Raw genomic sequence first — 20,057 nt, 5'->3', positions numbered from 1 at the left:
TTTAAGATTTCTTTGTATATTTTTGCACACGGATCCTTTATGAGGGATGTGTGTTGCAAATATTTTCTCCTATTTTCGGTTTGGCTTTTCTTTTTAATAGTATCTTTCATACAGCATAGGTGTTTAACCTAAATGAAGTCCAACTTACCAATTTTTCCTTTCATGGATTATGTTCCTAGTCATTGCCAAACCCAAGGTCACCTAGATGTTCTCTGAGGTCATCTTCTAGAGATTTCATAGTTTTGCATTTTACGTTTCAGTCTATGATCCATTTTGAGTTAATTTTTTGAAAGGTATCAAGTCTGTATCTCTATCTACTTACCTACCTACCTACCTACCTACCTATCTACCTATTTTGCATGTGGATGTCTAGTTGTTCCAGCACGACAAGTTGGTTTGATCTCAAGGTCATGAGTTCAAGCCCCATGTTGGGTATAGAGATTGCTTAAGTATAAACAAACAAACAAACAAACAAATAAATAAATAAACGTTGGCTTAGTAGGTGTTGTTTTTGTTTTTTGGTGGGAGTGGTAGGGGAGAAAGGAAACTCCCTTTCTCCCAGCATGCTCGTCTGTAGACTGTTTTTCTCCACTGTGGATCATCTTTGCCTCCCTCATTCCCCCTTATCTGCAATGACCTTCATCCATCCATTTTGATCTATAAAATCTTAGCTAACGCCAACCTCACATTTCATCTAGCCACCCTTTCCGATATTCTCACTGGCGCACGTACTCAACATAATCAGTTTAAAGTTGGTGAGCTCTGGGGGCTCCTGGGTGGCTCAGTAGGTTAAGCATTCGACTTTGGCTCAGATAATGATCTCACAGTTCATGGGTTCAAGCCCTACATCAGGCTCTCTGCTGACAACTCAGAGCCTGGAGCCTGCTTTGGATTCTGTGTCTCTCTCTTTCTCTGCCCCTCCCCTACTCCTACTCTGTCTCTATCTCTCAAAAATAAATACATGTTAAAAAAAAAAGTTGGTAAACTCTAAAAGCACTTATGCACTATAAATCCCACTTAGCACTGCCATATACCATTGTCCTCCCTCCTCAGACACACTTTATAAACTCTTGGGAAGGCCAGAAATCCTCTTTTTCTCTTTTACCCCTGGTAGCTTAGCATAGGTCTGGCCACACAATGGGTCAGCAATAGTTGCTGACAATTTTAGACTGGACTTTGGTCCTGACTTAGGTGTCTTCTGATCTTCAGGAGAGATGGGTACATTTTAGGAGGTCTGCCAAAGATGCAGACACTGCAGCCTTGCCCTGGCATGGCTCGAATGGCGCATCTCTAATTTTGATGCCTGATTTAGCATTATGCCCACACAAACAAGAGGGCCCTGATCTCCTTGGAGAATTAGGAAAGTTTTACCAATGAGACAGCAAAATGTGGTCCCTAAAGTACCAAAGGATGCTGAGTCACAAAGCATGTTCCTTTCATTATGACTATTACACGGTCATAATGACCGTTCCAGTCATTATGAAAACAATGAAAAGCAAATATATGAAATAAAAAGGAGAACAGACAGCTTCTGGTGACTGGTTCCCCACCTTATGCCTAATTAATATTCAAACTAATGGTAATCCCCCACCCCCTGACTTTGTCTTCTGTTTTCATCTGCATCATTAAGTGTTCCCATTCAAGGATCTCTGTGTACTTTAAAGTGAACGATGATGGAGGGAATGGACCCTTTCATTCCCCAGGGTCTCCATTGGTTGTGACTGAGCCCAATCACCATGGCATACCGTGCTGACAGGCTTCTCAGAATTAGTTTTCTGAGGCAAAGTATTGTGGCTTCTGTTGCCAGGATCACCTAGTTCCTGTCCATAGTCCACCCAAGCAAATCACAGGCAGGAAAAATGAAGGCGGCACAGACTTGGAAATGGCATCTCACTGCCTTGGGTTTCCGAAACGGTCAGTGAACCTGCTGTAGAGCTTACAGGGCCTTTCGTGTGGCCCCTGTTCAGGGCCGTGGCAAACTCTGGTGTCAGTGCCACTATCAATACTGCTTCTACTTCAGGAACAGCCTTGAGCTCAAGACTTATTGATATCAGGAAGGTGTTCACTAGAAGCCTAGAAGGAGAGCAGTCTTGTTGGAAACCTCCACACTCCTACATCCAACTTTCCTTGAAAGTCAAACAAAGTCCAATTGTTCCTGGCATCACCCTTCCTTCCCTGGGAAAGCCCCCAAATTCTGCAGCAGGCAGGGAACGGTCACTATGGATGGTGTGAAGCAGGCAGAGTGACCCCCAGTGTTTTATGTGGAACAAATCACATCTAGACAACTGAAAAATAAAAATCCAAAGTTCCTTGCTCCAGGACCTGTTTAAAAAAACACTGTCCCATTTATCGCTTCGCTGCCAAAGCAGTCCCTTCGGACATACTGTACTCAGTGGTGACTCAGGGGGCTCCCAGCTACTTAAAACAAAGATTAAAGACCACTAATTGGTTCTGCCGGCTACCATCAGGGGACGGTAAGCAACCTGGGCTAGAAATTCAACCTCGCTCATGCTGAGCAACCAATCACATCAGTTACCGACAGGTACAGAAGTCTGGACAAAATGGGGAGAGGGGAAGAGAGAGGAAGAAGAAACCAGAATGTCCTTCAAGTCTACGAAAGCAGATAGAGGAGTGCTTGACAGAGCCAGACGGCAAGACACAGAGCCTCCACAGGCAAGCACGGCCGTGGAGAAGCAGAAGAGACTCACCACCCATAATCTGAACAAGTTAAATTATTTTGAGCTCTTGAGGCACTGGTATACTTCTTGGTGAATAACCGTATTTCCCACCAGGTAACAGGGAAGTAATTCCATTTCCTGAACATCGAGGTAGGATTTAAAGCTGCCGACAACTGAAAACAGACCATTATTTTCCCAGTGTATGATTTCATCTGATGCTACTGTTTCATCTGCAGTGTAAGCACCCCTTAAGTCCACTTTAGAGTCCTTTCCCCAGCCCCACCCCCCAAGCCTTAATATCCCTTACTCTCCTCCAAGGCAAAAATTGTTGGACCCATTTTGCAGCTCTACAAACCGTGAATATCTTAGAGACACAGAATGGCAGGGTGTGAGGATGCAACCAAGGCACGGAGAGGGGTAGGAGAAGGTTCTCGTATCCTGGTGACTCACTAAGTGCAGTGACTGCTCTGAAGGCAATCTGTGGCTGAACCTCAAACTATTTTTACTAGAGAAAGGCAAGGTCAGCTCCGTTTTTCCCGAGTCTTATTCAACTGTAGCCTGACGGTCCAGCTGTGCTGGTCATGGCCTCACATACTTTCTGCAAAGGCTCCGGTTGACAGGATTTATGCGTTGGTCTGAAGAAGCATGCTAGGCAATGTGGGAGAAAACCACAAGACAGTGGATCTACTTCCCGAGGAGGACTGGACAAGCAGCCCCCAAACTGCCTGTTCTGGGCTATGCGTGCTTACCACCCAAAGGTGAAGTAACAAAGATTCTTCTCTTTTCTAGCCTCTGATATGTGATCACAGTCATGCTAAGGTTTGAGGATCTGGAAACTCAAAGGGCTACTGGACAGCTCTTCTTTCTAGAAGGAGACACAGAGGTAGCACTGGACATACTCCACATCATCAGGGAGAAGGGAAACCAAGACAACATAAATGAGAGAAGCAGACTTGGCTACTGATCTTCTGAGTTACTACAGTGCCTGGATGTTTTGTAAAACTAAAAGAAATCGCTTTTCATGCCCAGCAGCCAGCACAGTCAGTAGCCATCACCAAAGCCACCTCAGCAGGATGGTAAATCAAAGGTCACCAAGGCCAAGAAGCGGTATGTTAAGAATAATGATTCCCCTCTGAGATGATGATGCTTAAAAAAATCCACAACAAACTAGCCAAGCTCCACACTTAGGAAGAAGGTTAAAATCATGTTCACGGGACAATGCTCAGAGTCAGATGGGGCCAGAAGGCCAATTCCAGGTGGAATAGCTCAGCAAGGGCCTACGGTGCGGCAGGCAGCCGGACATCATACTTACAGCGAGTTGGGCCGGGTGGGTCTGAGCACATCGAGATCCGGGTCACTGGAGTTCACGTTGGGCTGCAAGCTGCTGTTGGAATTAAGGATGCTGTTTGCATTTGATGAGACGACAGATTCTAAACTGGAGTTGATGATGCTGTTTCTTTGTTCCTCTGTGGGAAAAAAAAGGCCAGGAGCCCCACATTACTATTATTTCATAGGGATATTTTGTTCCTACATATATACAAAAACTTAGCAATCATGAGAATGGATTGAGATCTCAACAAAACTAAGAAAAAGACATAGGAAAGGGAAGGAATTACAGGCGGAAAAGGAAGAGGAAAGGAAACAGGAAAACACATGAGTTTCAACTTTGGAGCAACCCCCCCCCCACCCCCCACCCCCAAACCTGACAACACGGACCAGCCATTTTCCTCGGGGTCCTACCACTGCACCATAAATTGCGTGTCTTCATTTGACTGGCAGATGGGCAGAACAGAGCAGCCTTCACAGCCCCTTGCATTCAAACAGATCCCCTTGGTTTCTGTGCCACTCACCTTTTATTCTAAAACTCTTGCCCCCAGCCTGGTCTTAATTGCTAGAGCCACGTCCTACCTCCAATTCTACAGCACCTCACTATAAAATATCTTCGCCTTGGCCATCAACTTTCTTATGACCCTGCAATGTAAATTCCTGACCACGCCAAAGACAGACCTTTCTGGGTTGCCTCCAGCTCCATGTATTTGATGTCTAGCTTCAAGTTAGTTCTTTGATTAACAGATCTATAAGGGCTACAGAATAGTCTGCATATAAAACACCAAGTACACAGTCCACACAGTTATATTTGGGCTTAGAGAGTATTACTAAGCTGGTAAGGAAGAAACCAGAGTTCTCTTGAAGCCTCCACTCCTGACTGGTTGAGTGGCCTCAGGCAATTTTCACTCTGTTTCTTGGTTAACTCATCTATCAAATGGGGAGAGGGACTGCTGCTTTGCACAGCTTGAGGAGTTCATGAGGATCAAGTGGGATCATATGCAAGAATGCATTTTGTAAGCTTCGGTACACTATTCAAAGAAAATAACGTTCTTTTTCTTCCCATCCTTAAAAGCTTGGAATCATGTGATGAAGACAAAATTGGGGGGACGATTTAGCTAAATGGTACAGACACCACTGCTGTAGCAAAAATATTAGTGACTTGGAAGGTCGTTCTTGTCCCACAGTCAATACAGATACACCATAATGAAATCAGTTGCCATTGCAGACAATCAACTCACTTATCAGGAAATAGTATATCTGGGTTAATGCACACTGGACCTTCGAAACAAACCAGAGGTATACCATGTCCCTAAGAAGACAGACTGGACTCATTGACATGGTAGTTTAGAGGGTAACATTTGAACTCAGGTCTCTTTAGGCAATAAAGAGAGTGATGTGATAAAAAATATTTTTCCATTTGCACTAGTCATGTGCATAAAAATGTATTATGCTTACGAGATGATGTTAGAGTAATTTTCACATGTAATACACAAACATACACACACACACACAACTGAAGCCCCTAATACCTTGGCAAATTGCCAATGCCTTGTTTAAAACCCTATAGAAGAGGGACGCCTAGGTGGCTCAGTTGGTTAAGTGACCGACTCTTGATTTCGGTTCAGGTCATGATCTCATGGTTTGTGAGATCAAGTCTTGCACTGGGCTCTGTGCTAACAGGGCAGAGCCTGCTTGGGATTCTCTCTCTCTCTGGCCCTCCACTGCTCACACTCTCTTTCTCTCTCTCAAAATAAATAAACTTAAAAAAACCCTCACAAAACCCTATAGAAGAATCAAAAACCACAAAACCCTGTAAGAGTAAAAACCCTTTAAGAGTCAAAAAATCCTGTGAGGCTTTTGGGACATTTCTGAACTCTAAGTACATCTCAAAAACAAGGAGATTATTAACCTGATTCCTGAGATTTAGAACTATTCCTGTTTCAAGAGCTTCAATTCCAACAGAAACAACAACAAATAAAGAGAAACTGAAAGAGTTACAATGAGCCAAGATGCAGGAAAACTACCAGGGCCTTTAAATGGGAACTTGCTATCAGGAAGAAAAACAACTCTAAAATTACATATAGAGGATCACTGAGAAAATGGATATGCCACTTGCCAGTATGAATCACCTAAGTGAAACTTTCCTTTGACCAAAATACTCTTATACAGATTTCTGAAAGACTGTGAGAAGCCCAAGACCACCATATAGAAAAGGGGACTAGAGATGATACCTTTCTGGGGTTCAATGGAGTCAATTTCTGCTTCAGAGGGAAGGAGAGATGAATAGTTTTATTAACTCTAGCTTGAGGACAAGTTTGCATGATGTAATTCTCCGCATTTTCAGGAAATAGAAGAGTATTACCATAGTTGATCTCTCTCCTGTGATTATATTTAGTTGCCCATAAGAGGGCTATGATTCTATAAATTAAAAAGAATGCCTTTCTAAAAATACATTTGTTTTTCTAAAATATTTTTGGGACTTTTTTTCTCCTGCTTACTATCCATTAGGAAAAGAAAGTATCTGAGATAGAATCTTCTTCAATTTTATTTTATTCAATGAATGTTTATTAAGTACTTACCGAGTATTGGCAATGACTGGCATTGACAGTGAACCTCTACACTAACTGTCAGGTATTTAAGTCAGGTGCATATTACAGTATTTATTAACTTGCACTTATTCATGTGTTTGTATGTCTACCTTACTTGATAGACTGTAAGCACCTTAAGATTAAACAAACATTGGACAGATAAAACTCTGAAATCACAATTGAAAAAAAAATTAGATAAAAATCTTTGCAACACCCAGGATATACGAGATGAATCACGGGAACCTACCCCCAAAACCAAGAGCACACTGTATACACTGTATGTTAGGCAACTTGACAAGAGGTTATATTAAAAAAAAAAAAAAAGATGCTTTGCTTTATCAAACATTTTATCAGAATCCTAACACTCATTTAAGAATCTCATTCTACAAATGGGACTTAGGTAAAATTTTTGGCTTTTTCAACGAGTGAAGCAAGAAGACTGCTACATATGGAAACTGACATGTGTCTGAAATGAACCCACGTGGGAATGAGGACAGGGATGGACAGTGAGAGCCCAACCCTGCCTGGACTTGAAAGCCAAGAGAATTAAATGAGTGGCTAACCCCAAATTGAAATTGAGGATTTCCAGTATTTCATTCAGTGGAGGTCGTTAGAATTCTTTTTTAGAAAATAAATCCTTTTGGAGATTCTATTTCAACTTACATTAGGTATCTCGAGCCTTACAAATATGGCATAACCTATAACAAAATGACAACAAAGGCAAAAGATCAAGGAAATGAGTCCTTTGTCCAACAAGAAGACACAAAAATTTTAATCATAAAACTTCATAGTTCTGCAGTCAAGATAGCTAAATACACATATCAAAAGTCGGACTGTTTGTTACTGGTAAGCCTCGATGGGGCCCATGGTAAGGAAATCTGGAAACCTGGCACTCTTTGACCACAAGACCACTACCATTTTATTGGACATGAGACCTCAAATAGTGAGAATGAGAGCTTCTAGGTATAGGCAGACTTCTGAGCTGAAACACTGACAGAGGTTTCACCGAGGGTGAGCAGGACAGTCAAAGTTAGTCCAGCAAAGAGGTGGAGAGTAAAATCAACAGCCAATCAAATGTTTTAATGGTTATGGCAAATTATACCAAGACATATTCTAAAACATTTGGTATGAATTAAAAAATAAAGAGAACATGGTTCAGTAATGTCACTCCCAACAGGGGGATCTTTGTCAGGTGGGCAAATGAGTACTTGCCCTAATAGAAAAACATAATGAGAACAGGCAGCCGAAAACACAATTTTTTAAAATGAAATTAACCAAATTGTTCAAATATCAGAGCTGGACCTGTCTGAGACACTGATGATTCAGGCCAGTTCCGGCATCGTCATCAGAAGGTCTAAGAAGGATTGATGACAATTACATTGCTGAAGGAAAGGAAATTACAGGCTAGTGGATTGAAAAAGAAAAACAACAACAGTTATGAGTCAAATCAACAGGATCAGAGAGAACCACTTAAATGACCAAAAGAAAAAGAATGCCCACAACTCAGGAGTATTCCTAAACTGCTTGAAGTCCATGGGGATGCTTGCTTTCTTTAAACATGTTTGTCAACAAGAATCTCTCTTCATTTTAGTCACAGAAAACAAGGGCTTGGAGCAAAGAAATGATAAAATAAATCCCCAAACAACTGTAAACACGTGTGGGTGAGCACTGGATGTTTTTATGAACATATGTTCTAAGAAGGGTGATAAACCAGATGTGGTCTTGGGGCTTAGAAATTCAAACCACTCAGGGCAGGGGCATGCATGCGTGCCCACAAAGAACCCCTCCAGGGTCTGTTCCAGTGATCTGTGAGGTGAGCATCAGTCACACATTCCTGGCACCTGGCCCATGCATAATGTACGCTAAAGCTCCATGAGTGGTTACAGGGCAAATAATAAATGTACGGTGACCAAAAGCCATCAAAGCGTATTCTGCTAGCACAGAAAGAGGCAGTTCTGTGCGACTGAATTTTCAGGTGCTTCAGACAGGCACCACTAATGTCCTTGAAACCAAAGTAATGGTTATAGTGGGCAGAGTCTGTGTTTTTTGTACAAATCAGGAGCGGAAAAATAGGACTATGCAACCAAATCACTGCAACTAAAAAAAGAAAGCCACAGAATAATTTTGGTGATATTGTACTTGTTCTGGGAGTTGCCATGGAAATCTGGGAGCTAAGCAACCTCACTTTCCATATTTACCAAGTGACTCCTGCTCACTCTAATGACACTCCCTTCCCACCCCCACCCCCCACACAAAAGGCAGGGTCTGTGTTTATCACGGAACCCAGAGACAAGGCCAGGAATGCACACGCAGCACCAAACCGAATTCACATGTCTTGGCAAGCGTCGACACTCCAGCCCACTGAATACACAGAGTGGGAAGATAAATAGGAAACACAGACTTGCAACGTCACTCCGGGGGAGGTTTCCCACCAGGCGTGGATGTCTGTCAGAATATGGGCTAACATCACCTTTCCGTGATGTCTGAGACCTAGATGTCAAAAGACGGGAGAGAAAAGTTCTTTAAGAGCATCTCATGATGCCCAGAGCCCAAAGGAGGGAACACGCTGTATACACGATCAAACAAGGAGGAAAGGGAGTTACCAGACTGACGGGAGTTCTGCAAAGACACAGACTTGAGACAAAAAATACTAAGACAAAAGCAATATACCCAGAGGCTTTCCCTTGCTGTGGCAGGGAGAGAGGTGTACTTTCTCCTGCTTATTAAAGTTTTGCAATGAAGTCTGCAATGTATCATCTTGACAAGATAGGATGATAACAGTATGGCAGCTTAATGAATTTTGCAATAAAAAATGATGAGTGCACAGTAATTTCTGAGTTTTTCATCTCTGGGAAACACCCAAGTACATGAGAAGCTTAGAATCAGACTTTCTGAAGCAATTTTTTTCCCTTGTAGTTTTTCTTCCTGGTAACAGTGGCGTGCCAAGCCACACTAAAATCTGAGGTGGTATGATTTCATGTTGACCCAGTGTCAGTCCCTATGATAAAAATAATCTGAAAAAGCAGTCTGAGCAATGTGTTTGGGCACATAACATTTTGGGCAATGTTTCAAAAAACAGCCCTAAAAAGCAGTTTGGGCAGTGAAGGACTAAATAGCGTATTGATAAGTACAAAATGTGGTCGATCTGTTGTTCTGACCATAGGACATAGTACATGCTATTACAACTTTTGGCAGGTTGTCCTCAGCAAAAACTACCAATTTTGGTCCTATGTAGAGTGACTGACTTATTTCCTAGTCATGGCGCTCATAATAACCCTTTTCTCTGCAAAAGGAAAAAATGCCAATAAAACTGGATTTCACGAGAGAATGGGGGAATCACTGCAGCTGGCCCAGGATTGAAATGATTCACAGGAAAGAGGCTTGCAGGCACATGGGGAAGCCCACCCCCGAAACACCACCATTTCCAAAACCACAATGTAGGAACGAACGTCTACATACGGCTGAACCGGGGGTTGAAGGATCAGAGTTAAACACATAATCTATGTACAACAAAGCCTTTTTTTTTTCCCCCTAGCTGAGCACTTGCTTTGGAGTAGGGACATTCTTCATTTAATCTCTGGTTCCCTGATAAGTGAGGGAATCCACTACAGAATGCTTATATTATTAATGTTTAGCAAACAGAAAATGATATATTTATTTTTATACCATGACTCATTGAAAAATGGGCTTGGGATAGTAAAGAAATGTGTGAATAGGTAGTTTGTTTTTAATGATGTAAAAATTAGTCAATACATAATAAAGATGCATTCCTCTCCAACTTCTAAAGTACAGAAAAGCATACAAATATTCCATACTTATTTTGGTATGTCAATGTCCAAATTTTCTATACATAGAAACATACGCATATATGCTTCTAACAAAATAGTATAACATCGTAACTATGGATGAGTTACTTGCTTTGTTCACTTAGTGATAAAGCCAGAGATAGAAGCCTGTAACATGCTGTTTTTCATTTCATGATCTACTTTGAGCTTTTTGCTTGCCATTAGCTTTCCAGGGCATCATTGTTTTAAATGGCCACATCAACTATGTGGTTTTCAGTCACACGTGGTCATCATGCATAATGAAGCCAAGAGCCACGTTACACCTTACAGTCTGTGTGACAGTAGGAATCCATGTGGATAAACACGTCACCTGCCAATACAAACACGTGTGGCCAGAGCACCCAGGATCTGCAGAGGCAACCTGAGAAAACGCACAAGCCGCAGCTTTGAGTGCTGGGAGAAAGACATTATGCGATAAGCCTTTGAATACTATGAATTCCCAGTTATTTTTCAACCAGGAAGACACAAATGAGAAGTATATGAGCTGAATTCTTAACCTCTCACTGGGTCTGTCTGGGAAAGGGTCCAAAATGAATTATATTAGCTAAGAGAATTAATGAGAGCTATAATTCCAGCAGCATGTTAGGGTGATCCGTGTAAAACAAAGCCCAAGAATCTATTCCCACTCCCCAGACCCACCCATGCTATACAACTCATCCTAGCTGCTGATATATGTGAATTCAAGCACCAGAATAGCTCTCTCTGGGGCCAGGGTGACTCTGCATTACTCTCACATAGGGGCCTCTCCTTTGGAATCTGCAAGATCCACAGAGGGAGTATTTCCTCAGTCAAATGTAACGTAAAACTATAGTCTGATGATAATCATCACAATTGTAACTAACATTTATTAGGTGCTTACTATGTTCTAGGCCCAGTGTCAAGTACTTTACATGCACCTGCACTGGTTCACTTAATCATGGTAACTGCCCTCCAAGAAAGCTGTTATTAGTGATCGATTTTGCAGATGAGCAAATGGAGGTTCAGAAAGGGAAACTAATGCACTCTAGGTCTCAGAGCTGCGAGGTCACAGGGATGGCCTGAAACAATGCAGTGTGACTGGAGAACCCCTGCTTTCAACCACCACACCAGGCTGTCACAAACCTCAACAGAGAGTCGAAGAGATGCGCTAGGAGGGACAGAAATGAGCAGCCTTGACTGTCCCTCCTTCCCCCAGGTGTGTGCCTCTCTCACTTCAGCTGGCATCAGCATCACCAGAGTGCTTTAAAAAATACCAATGCCTGGGCTCTAGTCAAGATCTCCTGATTCAGAACGTACCTGGGAGGAGACCAGGCATCCGTATTTTTAACAAGCTCCTTACACAAGTCCAATGGACACCAAGTCTAAGAACCACTGTTCCAAGAAACAGGTTTCAACACCTTGGTGTAAGCACTAAAAATCTGAGACAAAAATCAGTGATAAATGTCACCTCGTAATCTCTTGGAAGAACTTTAAAAGGGACTAGAGCTGGTTGCTGGTTCCCTCTAATCCTTCTGGCTCCACCTTCTACACTTGTCCAGCAAAAGTACAGCTTCTATGTCAGTACCTTTCACCTGGAGATAGCACTCTGATTTCTGCTGGAGGATGTTATCCATGGGGCACCTTACAGATTAAACAGTCATCTCCTTTGATATCATTCATTTGCCAGCACAGTTGTGAAAACCTTGATGCATGTGTTCTGTGATCGCAAATCATAGTGACTACCTTGGTCCAGCAAATGAAAGGTCCTGCTGAACACATCCTGCTCTCTGCATAGTTGGTACAAGATCTAGAGGGGCTGTTGCCTGCTGGTATGCATATTGAGGAATCCATTTAAGATGGTCCAAGTCCCCCCATGGCACCGCTAGATGCTAGGACAGATGGCTTTTACTGCTTCTGTAATTCAGTCTAGAAACTTTCACTTCCGTGGCTGAAGAACTGACAGAGGCACCCTTTTGGAGACAACCTGGCATGGGGAAGGGACATCACCTGGGTACAAATTCCTCCTCAGTGCTTTACCAACTGTGTGACTACTTAACCTCTGGAGCATCAGTTTACTTGTCTGTGAAGTGTGGATAGGGGGGACCTGCCTCACTGGGTGACGGTCAGTTGTGAGAAGGAAGTAAGATACTGATGCACTTAGCAGGCTGTCTGGCATGTTGGGTGAGGCATAATAATTTTAACTTTGATTGTTGTTGTTACTGAATGAGGTTCAGATCCAACTTGGTCTCAAGGTTCTTCATCAAATGCATTGTTTATCCTTCCACACCAGCCTTCCACTCCCACCCCACCCCCAGCTCTGTACAGGCAGCTCTCTCCCTTAAGGGAAATGTAGACTCCAGGTTCATAAGCAGAACTGGAAATACTTCCCCTTAGAATTAAGGGGTTTGCAGGCTAGGTCACAAAAGCACACAGAACCACATCTCTTTAAGAACAGCCCCCCAAGTTGAAACCAGAAGGCAGAATCATCACTGGCTAATAGTGTAGCTCTGAGGTCTCAACAACTGGATTCAAACCTATTTTGTTGCTGTGTGATCCCGAGTACATTATTTAATATAAGTTTTGTCTTCCTCCATTGTCCCAAACGGGGACAGTACCTGTGTAATGTTAGAGATTAAGTGAGGTGTTGCTATGCACAGGGCTTCGCATGAGAAACCACTTGATAAATTAAAGAGCCATATAGGTGTGTGTGTGTGTGTGTGTGTGTGTGTGTGTGTATATATATATATATAATATATATATATATATATATTAAACATACATTAACGAAAAATCTGATTTCTGTGGGAGAATGTTTTGGAAGTTCAATTTGGGAACATATCTTTCCACAATCCTCAGTCCAAGAGACAAGAGCTACCCTCTGCTACTTATAGAAAGACTATTCCCTGTTACCTGTGCAGAGCATCACAGCCACCCTTCTGTCCTCTGTGCGAGACTATGACTCATTTCCTTTAGCATCTTACTCAGAATTCTACCTTTCAGGAAGCATTCCTTGACCACCTACATACAACTTGGATTCTGGTCCCTCTTCACTAACAATATTCAGTGGCTTGTATTTGTTGCTATGTTTCTAAATCCTGTATTTCCCCATCAATTCCTTTTCTTCTTTTCTGCAAAGTTTTTTTTTAAAATTTTTGTTTATTTTTTGGGAGAGGGAGAGAAAATGGGGAAGGGGCAGGGAGAGAGGGAGAGAGAGAGAGAGAGAGAGAGAGGGTCAGGGAATTTGAAGCAGGCTCGGCACTGTCAGTGCAGAGCCCGATGTGGGGATTGAACCCATGAACCCTGAGATCATGACCTGAGCTGAAGTCGGACGCTCAACTTACTGACCACCCAGGTGCCCTTCCACAAAGTTTTGTCTCAGAGACTGTTCCCATTTCATTCCTAGTCCCACTTCCACCACACATTGATTGTCTACGAGGAGTCATGTGCTGCCTTGGAACTGACCAAAGTCGCTACCCAACAGAGAGCAGGAGAAAGCATCCAACTCCTTATTCTGGGAAGAGAACACGGTTATCGTAAAGAGATCTCTACCTTTAGGGAAAGGGAAAATGCTGTTGGGAGAAGATTCCACTAATACCCATAAGATTAAAGCTGAAGAATCTTATGGAGGTGCGTGGGACACAACTGCTCTATTTCCACAAAAGAAGAAACTCCTTCTGGAAAACAAGACCCATATCCAGGAGCATGAGCTAATATGCCACATGCTTCCAGGAGCCTGAAGTACAAAGAGAGAGGATTGAGCCTATGAACTCCCAAGATGACTCTCAGGACCTTCCTCTCCAGGAAAAGGGAGACAACCTGCAACCTGAGGCCAAGAGCATTGGCAGAGATTTGCGTCTAAGACAAACGTCTTCTGCACAGAGTGGGGGCAATGCAGAGAGGGGAGAGAAAAATGTGCGCTGACAATCAACAACTGGAACCTCTCAAAGGAAGCATCCAAGTGAGCTACGCTAGGAGTTTTAAGCCCATTAAACATCTCAACAGGGACTGAAGAGAGGGCTAACCAATGGAATACAGAGAAAATTCTCAAGTCCAAGTACATCAGTGAGGAGAAAAGTGTAACTGAACTCAGGAGGAAGTAAGAGGAAATGGGGTTCTGAAAAACATCATCTGCCAAAAATCAAGGTACAGAAGGGTTATGTGAAGATGTGCTTGTGTGTCCACACAAGAGCAATCCCTGTAACAAGGTTTTGCTCTGTGGCCACAACTTGAAGAAAGGTAAGGTCACACCAAAGCTGGACAGGTGTCACAGGAACTGAAAGTGCACAGCATGGAAGTAACAGGTGAAGAGTGCACACCCCCAGTGACAGAACAGCCAAATGACAGTATCAGAACCCAATTCTAGTCAAAACAAACTTGAGTTCACATATTTACATTAAGAGAAAGGAAAGGAGTCACTCAAAAATTCAAAGTACTATCTGTGGACTCCAAACCGTGGTACAAATTTCACAGGTGAGAAGTAAGAAGTCTTTATCTTTATTTTAATGGTTACATGTTTAATGTATATTAGAAAGTAAAACAGTGAGACCATCAAATTCACATTTTTAGAGATTTTACTAAGTAGGATGAAGCCATGTAAAGAAGGCAGAGGCTTTAAGATCAATTTAAAGAAATGTATTCAAACAAAAGCATATGAATTATGTGGTTGAGAGCCAAAGAGTAAATGAAGGTCTATGCAAATGACTCGAGTTTGGGAAGTAACTAAGTAGCCAAAGTTCCTTAAACTGAAAAACATCACCATATGGAAATACACAAATTTTTCCCTCACCAATTACCTGCAGTATTTATTTGTACTTTAATTCTACAGAGTAAATTCAGCAAAGTGCTTTGATAAAGTAGCCTTCTATCTTTATCCACAGATAGACAAAGGGAAGGGTAAGTTGTATGCAAGCAAGACAGTGCCCTGTCACCTGCTCATCTAACAGTGAGGGATGCTCACAGAACCTTCCAGCTCCTGGCCAGTCTTCCCTTCCAGCATCAACTCACTCAACCCCTCCTATGGCACTTTCCAAGCCAGCTTGGATGTCATTTCTAGTTTCTCAAGAAAAAAGCGATTTCCAAAACAACCATAAGAAGTCTATGAATATATGCACACTCGCATTCTTTTCAATGGAAACGTTTCTTCTCCAAGACAGGGAAGAAAGCTAAGCGCCCCTGAAATATTTGAGTGTATGGAAGTTCCAGTCCTGTTTCCAGGGCGCATTTCCTAACATTTGGAGGAAAGATAAGCTGCTTCACTGTCTTCCCATCTTCCATGCTTCCATCCACGGTGCAGACAGGGACATAACAGCTCGGTCTGCGGCTTAGATGCACCTGTTTTCACACATCCTTAACTTTCATCCTCTGGCTCGTGTGATAAAAATTAATCTTGAGTCAGGATCTAATTGATTTTCTCCTCATCTCCATCTTCTTCCTTACATGCTCCCAGAGTACGCTTGTAGACCTGCTTCCAAGCTGCTTCTGCTTCCATCCTAACCTACACTGCTCATTGCTTAGTACAAAACGAGGTGACCGTCACTCTCCTGGACACCTGAGGAACACACCCCTCCACAGCCTAATGCCCTGTTCATAGCAGATATGGGTGAGACCAGTCCTGTTCCAAGTGTTCCCTATTACACTCAGGGGGGCCCAGGCCACGTGCACACCGAAGTGAGAAGGACCCAAGCCAGGTATTTAAGAGCAACACGGGCTATTGTTTGAAGAGAACTCAACCCCATTGGGGTCAAAACCCCAAAAGTATACAAATCCTTTCACCTGGAAATTCTTCCAGGATTTATCTTAACGAAATGATCATGTATATGAACAGATTTAGCTACAAAGATTAACAGGGGCTTTACTCATGAAAGCTAAACATCTGAAACAACCCAAAGGGTGCTAAATTCACCAAGGTCCAGCCATTTTATGGGATAATATGACATCTTTAAATGCAGTGACGCTCTGGGGGCAGCGAAGATTTGTTTTCAGAATGATAACTTCTGAAATACAGGGGATAAGAAATGCTTTTTCATAAGGAAGAAGAAGATGCCAATCCAGATATGGATTTTCTCTCCTTTTCGAAGCCAAGTGGCTGATTCTTCTGATCTGTGCCTTTACTGTACTTCATAAAGGCAACAACAGCAACAATAACAACACCACCTCCGCCCCTCCACCCCCCCCCCCCCCCGTAAATGCGCTTATTGTGCACCAGGTGCCATGTGAAGTGCTTTAATCTGCACAACAACTCTGTGAGGGAGAAACTAGTATCCCAGTCTTCCAGAAGAGAAGCCCAAGGCCCCGAGATGCAAGTTAACTTGCCCACATCGTGCACAGCCAGAGAGCGGCAGACTCAGAGCCAGCAGCCAAGCAGTCCAGTGCCAGTGCAGGCTCTCAACTGTCACATGTTCCACAGCCTCTGTGAATGGGTATTTCTCTCTGAGGGTGCTTACTGCGGTGACCTACATGATCCATTCACTTGTCTATTCCCCTCACTCAACTGTGAGCACTTTAAAAACAAGGTCCTATTTGTATACTCCCAGTTCCTTGCAGGCCTCATCTAAGCGTCAGTTGCATCAAAGAATTAGCCTTGGTATTTGCACGTGATTAAACAATAACTAGTAATAATAGTGGCAGCTCTCAGCCCTTGCCAAGTCTAGGACTTGTGCCAGATGCTTAAATGCAAAATTGCATTTAATCCTTAACAAATCCCTTTAAGATAGGCACTGTTATCCCTACTACACAGATGAGCAAATGGAGGCTGCAAGAAGGTAAAAGGCTTGCCCGTGCATTGCTGCTGGCACAAAAACCCAGGTCTGATTGGACTCCAGGCAGAGCTGGAGCCCTCACCACCACCCAGCTCTCTTATTACAGAAGCTCAAATAAGCCTGGATATTTTAGGGCCCAGTGGCCTGATAACTGCAAAGAACTCAGTTCTGACATGAAAAGAGGATTCAGTCAAACCGAGGTGATAACACTCTACAGCTTGGAACAAAGAGGGCATTATTCTCTAATTAATTCATTAATTAAGTTCACACATATATTAAGTGTCTGCTCCATGCCAGGCCCTGTGAGGTGGAGCAGAAGGATGAGCAAAGCAAGGGCCAGCCCTCAGAGTCACAGTCCAGTAGGGCATGTGACTTGCACTAATAAGCATTTAATTACAAACTGAGAAAAGGAAACTGGTTCTGTGGAAGCCGCTAACAAAAAAGGGGCCAAGGCAGTAATGCCGGAGCTGAGCTCTTACTGTGTAGCAGGAAGAAACAATGCTCAGCTGTTCGCCCAAAGGAGATCTGGAAAGAGAATCCTGAACAGCAAGTGGCCCTTGCCTTTCATTCTCCTAACACTACTTCCTGTCCTACCAGGCTTACTCGGCAATGAAACTTGCGAGGGCACCGCCATACACCATCCTCAAGGACACGCAGGGCAGGCACCCATAGAGAGAGGCCGGAGGTGTGCACCCTGAGCAGGTGGGAGGTGGCACGGGCTGTCTCGTGAGCACCCTGCTGGCCCTGAGCAGGAGACTCACGTTTCTCTGCTGACTGCATGGCGTGGAAGAGCGTCAGGGGCCTTTCGCTGCAGGAAGGGGGCTTGGAGTCACTGCTCTTCTTCCGGGACAGGTGCAGCTGGGCATTGGTGAGAGGCATATCAGGCACGGTGTTGAATATCTGCAAGGAAAGTTTCACAAAAGGGTCACACGCTGCTGTGAGTGGGGGAGCAAGCACAGGCCCCGACCAGCACAACCGAAAGCTTGGTGGTATGAAAGAATCAGCAAGAAAAAGACCCGAAAAGACCACCAGCATTTGCTCAGGACTTCCCTTGAAACATCTCTCAGAAATGATATTAAACGTTTTCTTTCAGAAGCATATCCTGGATATTGGGGACTATTTCCTTCCATTTCTAGCCCCTTCTGCTGTCACTTCCCCTGATGTTCTGTCGGTTGTTCTTTCCAGGAGAAATGGGAATGTATTGTGCTAAATACAAGCCATGGTCTATTACCAAGGCTTTGAGCTTTCTGACTACCTTTTGTCCAGAACCAATTAATCAAAACCCCTTTACTTTTCCTCACTGGTTCTATTGACCAGTTCTTAACGACTGCTTCACAACTTTCTTAGAATGTGAAACATGCATTTAAATAACATTCCAAGAAGTCCAGAGCAGGGCACCAGTTCTGGGTCCTCTGTCATCCTTAGATGGAGCCTGCTTTCTAGTTCAGGAGCTGTGCATCATCTTTGATGCTGAGTGTTTTCTTATTTAAAAGGCGGGGGTGGGGGGGCGGGGGGAAGGTTGATGACAAATGTAACCAGTACTAACATTTGGAAAATGTAGAAAAGCATCAAGAAAAAAAAGAGAACAACTTTTCCAATTCCACTACTTAAAGAGAACTACTACAAACATGTGAGTTTTCTTATGAACTTTTTTCTTTTAAGCTTTCACTAAAAAAAAAAAAAAAAAAAATTCCTGGGGAAAATAAGAAGAAAACAATAGACTAAAATCATGACAATTTTTTCTCTTTTTACAGATTTAAGTTTGATAGAACTATGATAACAGCTACACTTATACACTGCTTACCATGATTACCGTAGCCACCATGTAATGTCAGTTCCTTGGGGATTAGTCACTACATGTGTTTTACATGTGGCTCATTCAATTCTCAATGATCTGGGGCAACAGGTACTGTCCTCACCATTTATAATGAAGAACCAAGGCAGAGAGGTTAAACTGCCAAAACTATAGATACAATTACAGATAACACAGAAAGCTGTCTCCCAAGGTTTTTCTAGATTTCTTTTCAAACACATAAAAATAGTCACACTAATTCATTCAATCAAGAAAGATCTTTCGAGCATTTACTTCATACCGAGGACTCTGGGTCTAACACTGTACGAGGTAAATGTGTTCCCCGTGGCTGGAGAGTTTGCATCCGGTAGCTGTGATTTACTGGGCATCTGCCATATGCCAGGTGCCAGGTTAAGTGCTTTGTGTGAGTTATCTCACTTAATGTCAAAAGAACATCTTCCCTAATTGGGATTATATAATCTACATACTTTAGTATCCCATACATCTAACAGTATATTTCAACATTTCTCCCTTGTTTAAAAAATAGGTTGGTGCGCCTTAGTCAGTTAAGCATCCGACTTAAGCTCAGGTCATGATTTCATGGTTCGTGGGTTCGAGCCTCGGGTCGGGCTCTGTGCTGACAGCTCAGAGCCTGGAGCCTGCTTTGGATTCTGTGTCTCCCCCCCTCTCTCTGCCCCTCCCCTGCTTGTGCTATCTCTGCCTCTCAAAAATAAACAAACATTTAAAAAAATGGCAAACATGATTCTTAATGGTTATATGACAACCACACTGTATTAAGATATCAGTATTTATTGATCCACTCATTATCATCTGTCACTCTGGAGCTAGCCTCCTTCTGGATTTCCTCTTTCTCAACAATCATGAGTAACAAGAGAAAGGTAGGGGTACCCCACTTCCTTCAACTATGGATGGCATTAGACACACCACAGACTAATGGCCCTCTCTTCTTTGTGCATACATTTTAAAGTAGAACTCTGAAGCAGATATATAGAAAGCAAAGTCATAAGAATGATGAGAATTTTAGCCAAGACAGCTGCGCTCCATGGGCTGGCAAGTCCTTGGGCTCCAATGATGCCAGCCAGCTGGTT

General features: G+C 43.0%; 1 protein-coding gene across 7 annotated transcripts in view; it reads right to left on the bottom strand.

Annotated features, from left to right (window-relative positions):
• Positions 1–20,057, bottom strand: part of ARHGAP26 (Rho GTPase activating protein 26) — a 424,049-nt gene that overhangs the window by 69,520 nt on the left and 334,472 nt on the right. For all 7 annotated transcript variants that reach the window (XM_042986221.1, XM_042986218.1, XM_042986228.1 and 4 more), the window contains 2 exons: positions 17,918–18,056; positions 3,991–4,144 (listed from right to left, as the gene is read on the bottom strand). In XM_042986221.1, coding sequence (XP_042842155.1) covers positions 3,991–4,144; positions 17,918–18,056 — 293 coding nt within the window. The remainder of the gene's footprint in view (positions 1–3,990; positions 4,145–17,917; positions 18,057–20,057) is intronic.

Source organism: Panthera tigris, chromosome A1 (assembly GCF_018350195.1).
Source record: "Panthera tigris isolate Pti1 chromosome A1, P.tigris_Pti1_mat1.1, whole genome shotgun sequence".
NCBI lineage: Eukaryota > Metazoa > Chordata > Mammalia > Carnivora > Felidae > Panthera > Panthera tigris.
The sequence above is the reverse complement of the archived record's forward strand: the minus strand, read 5'-3'. Positions and strand labels throughout refer to the sequence as shown.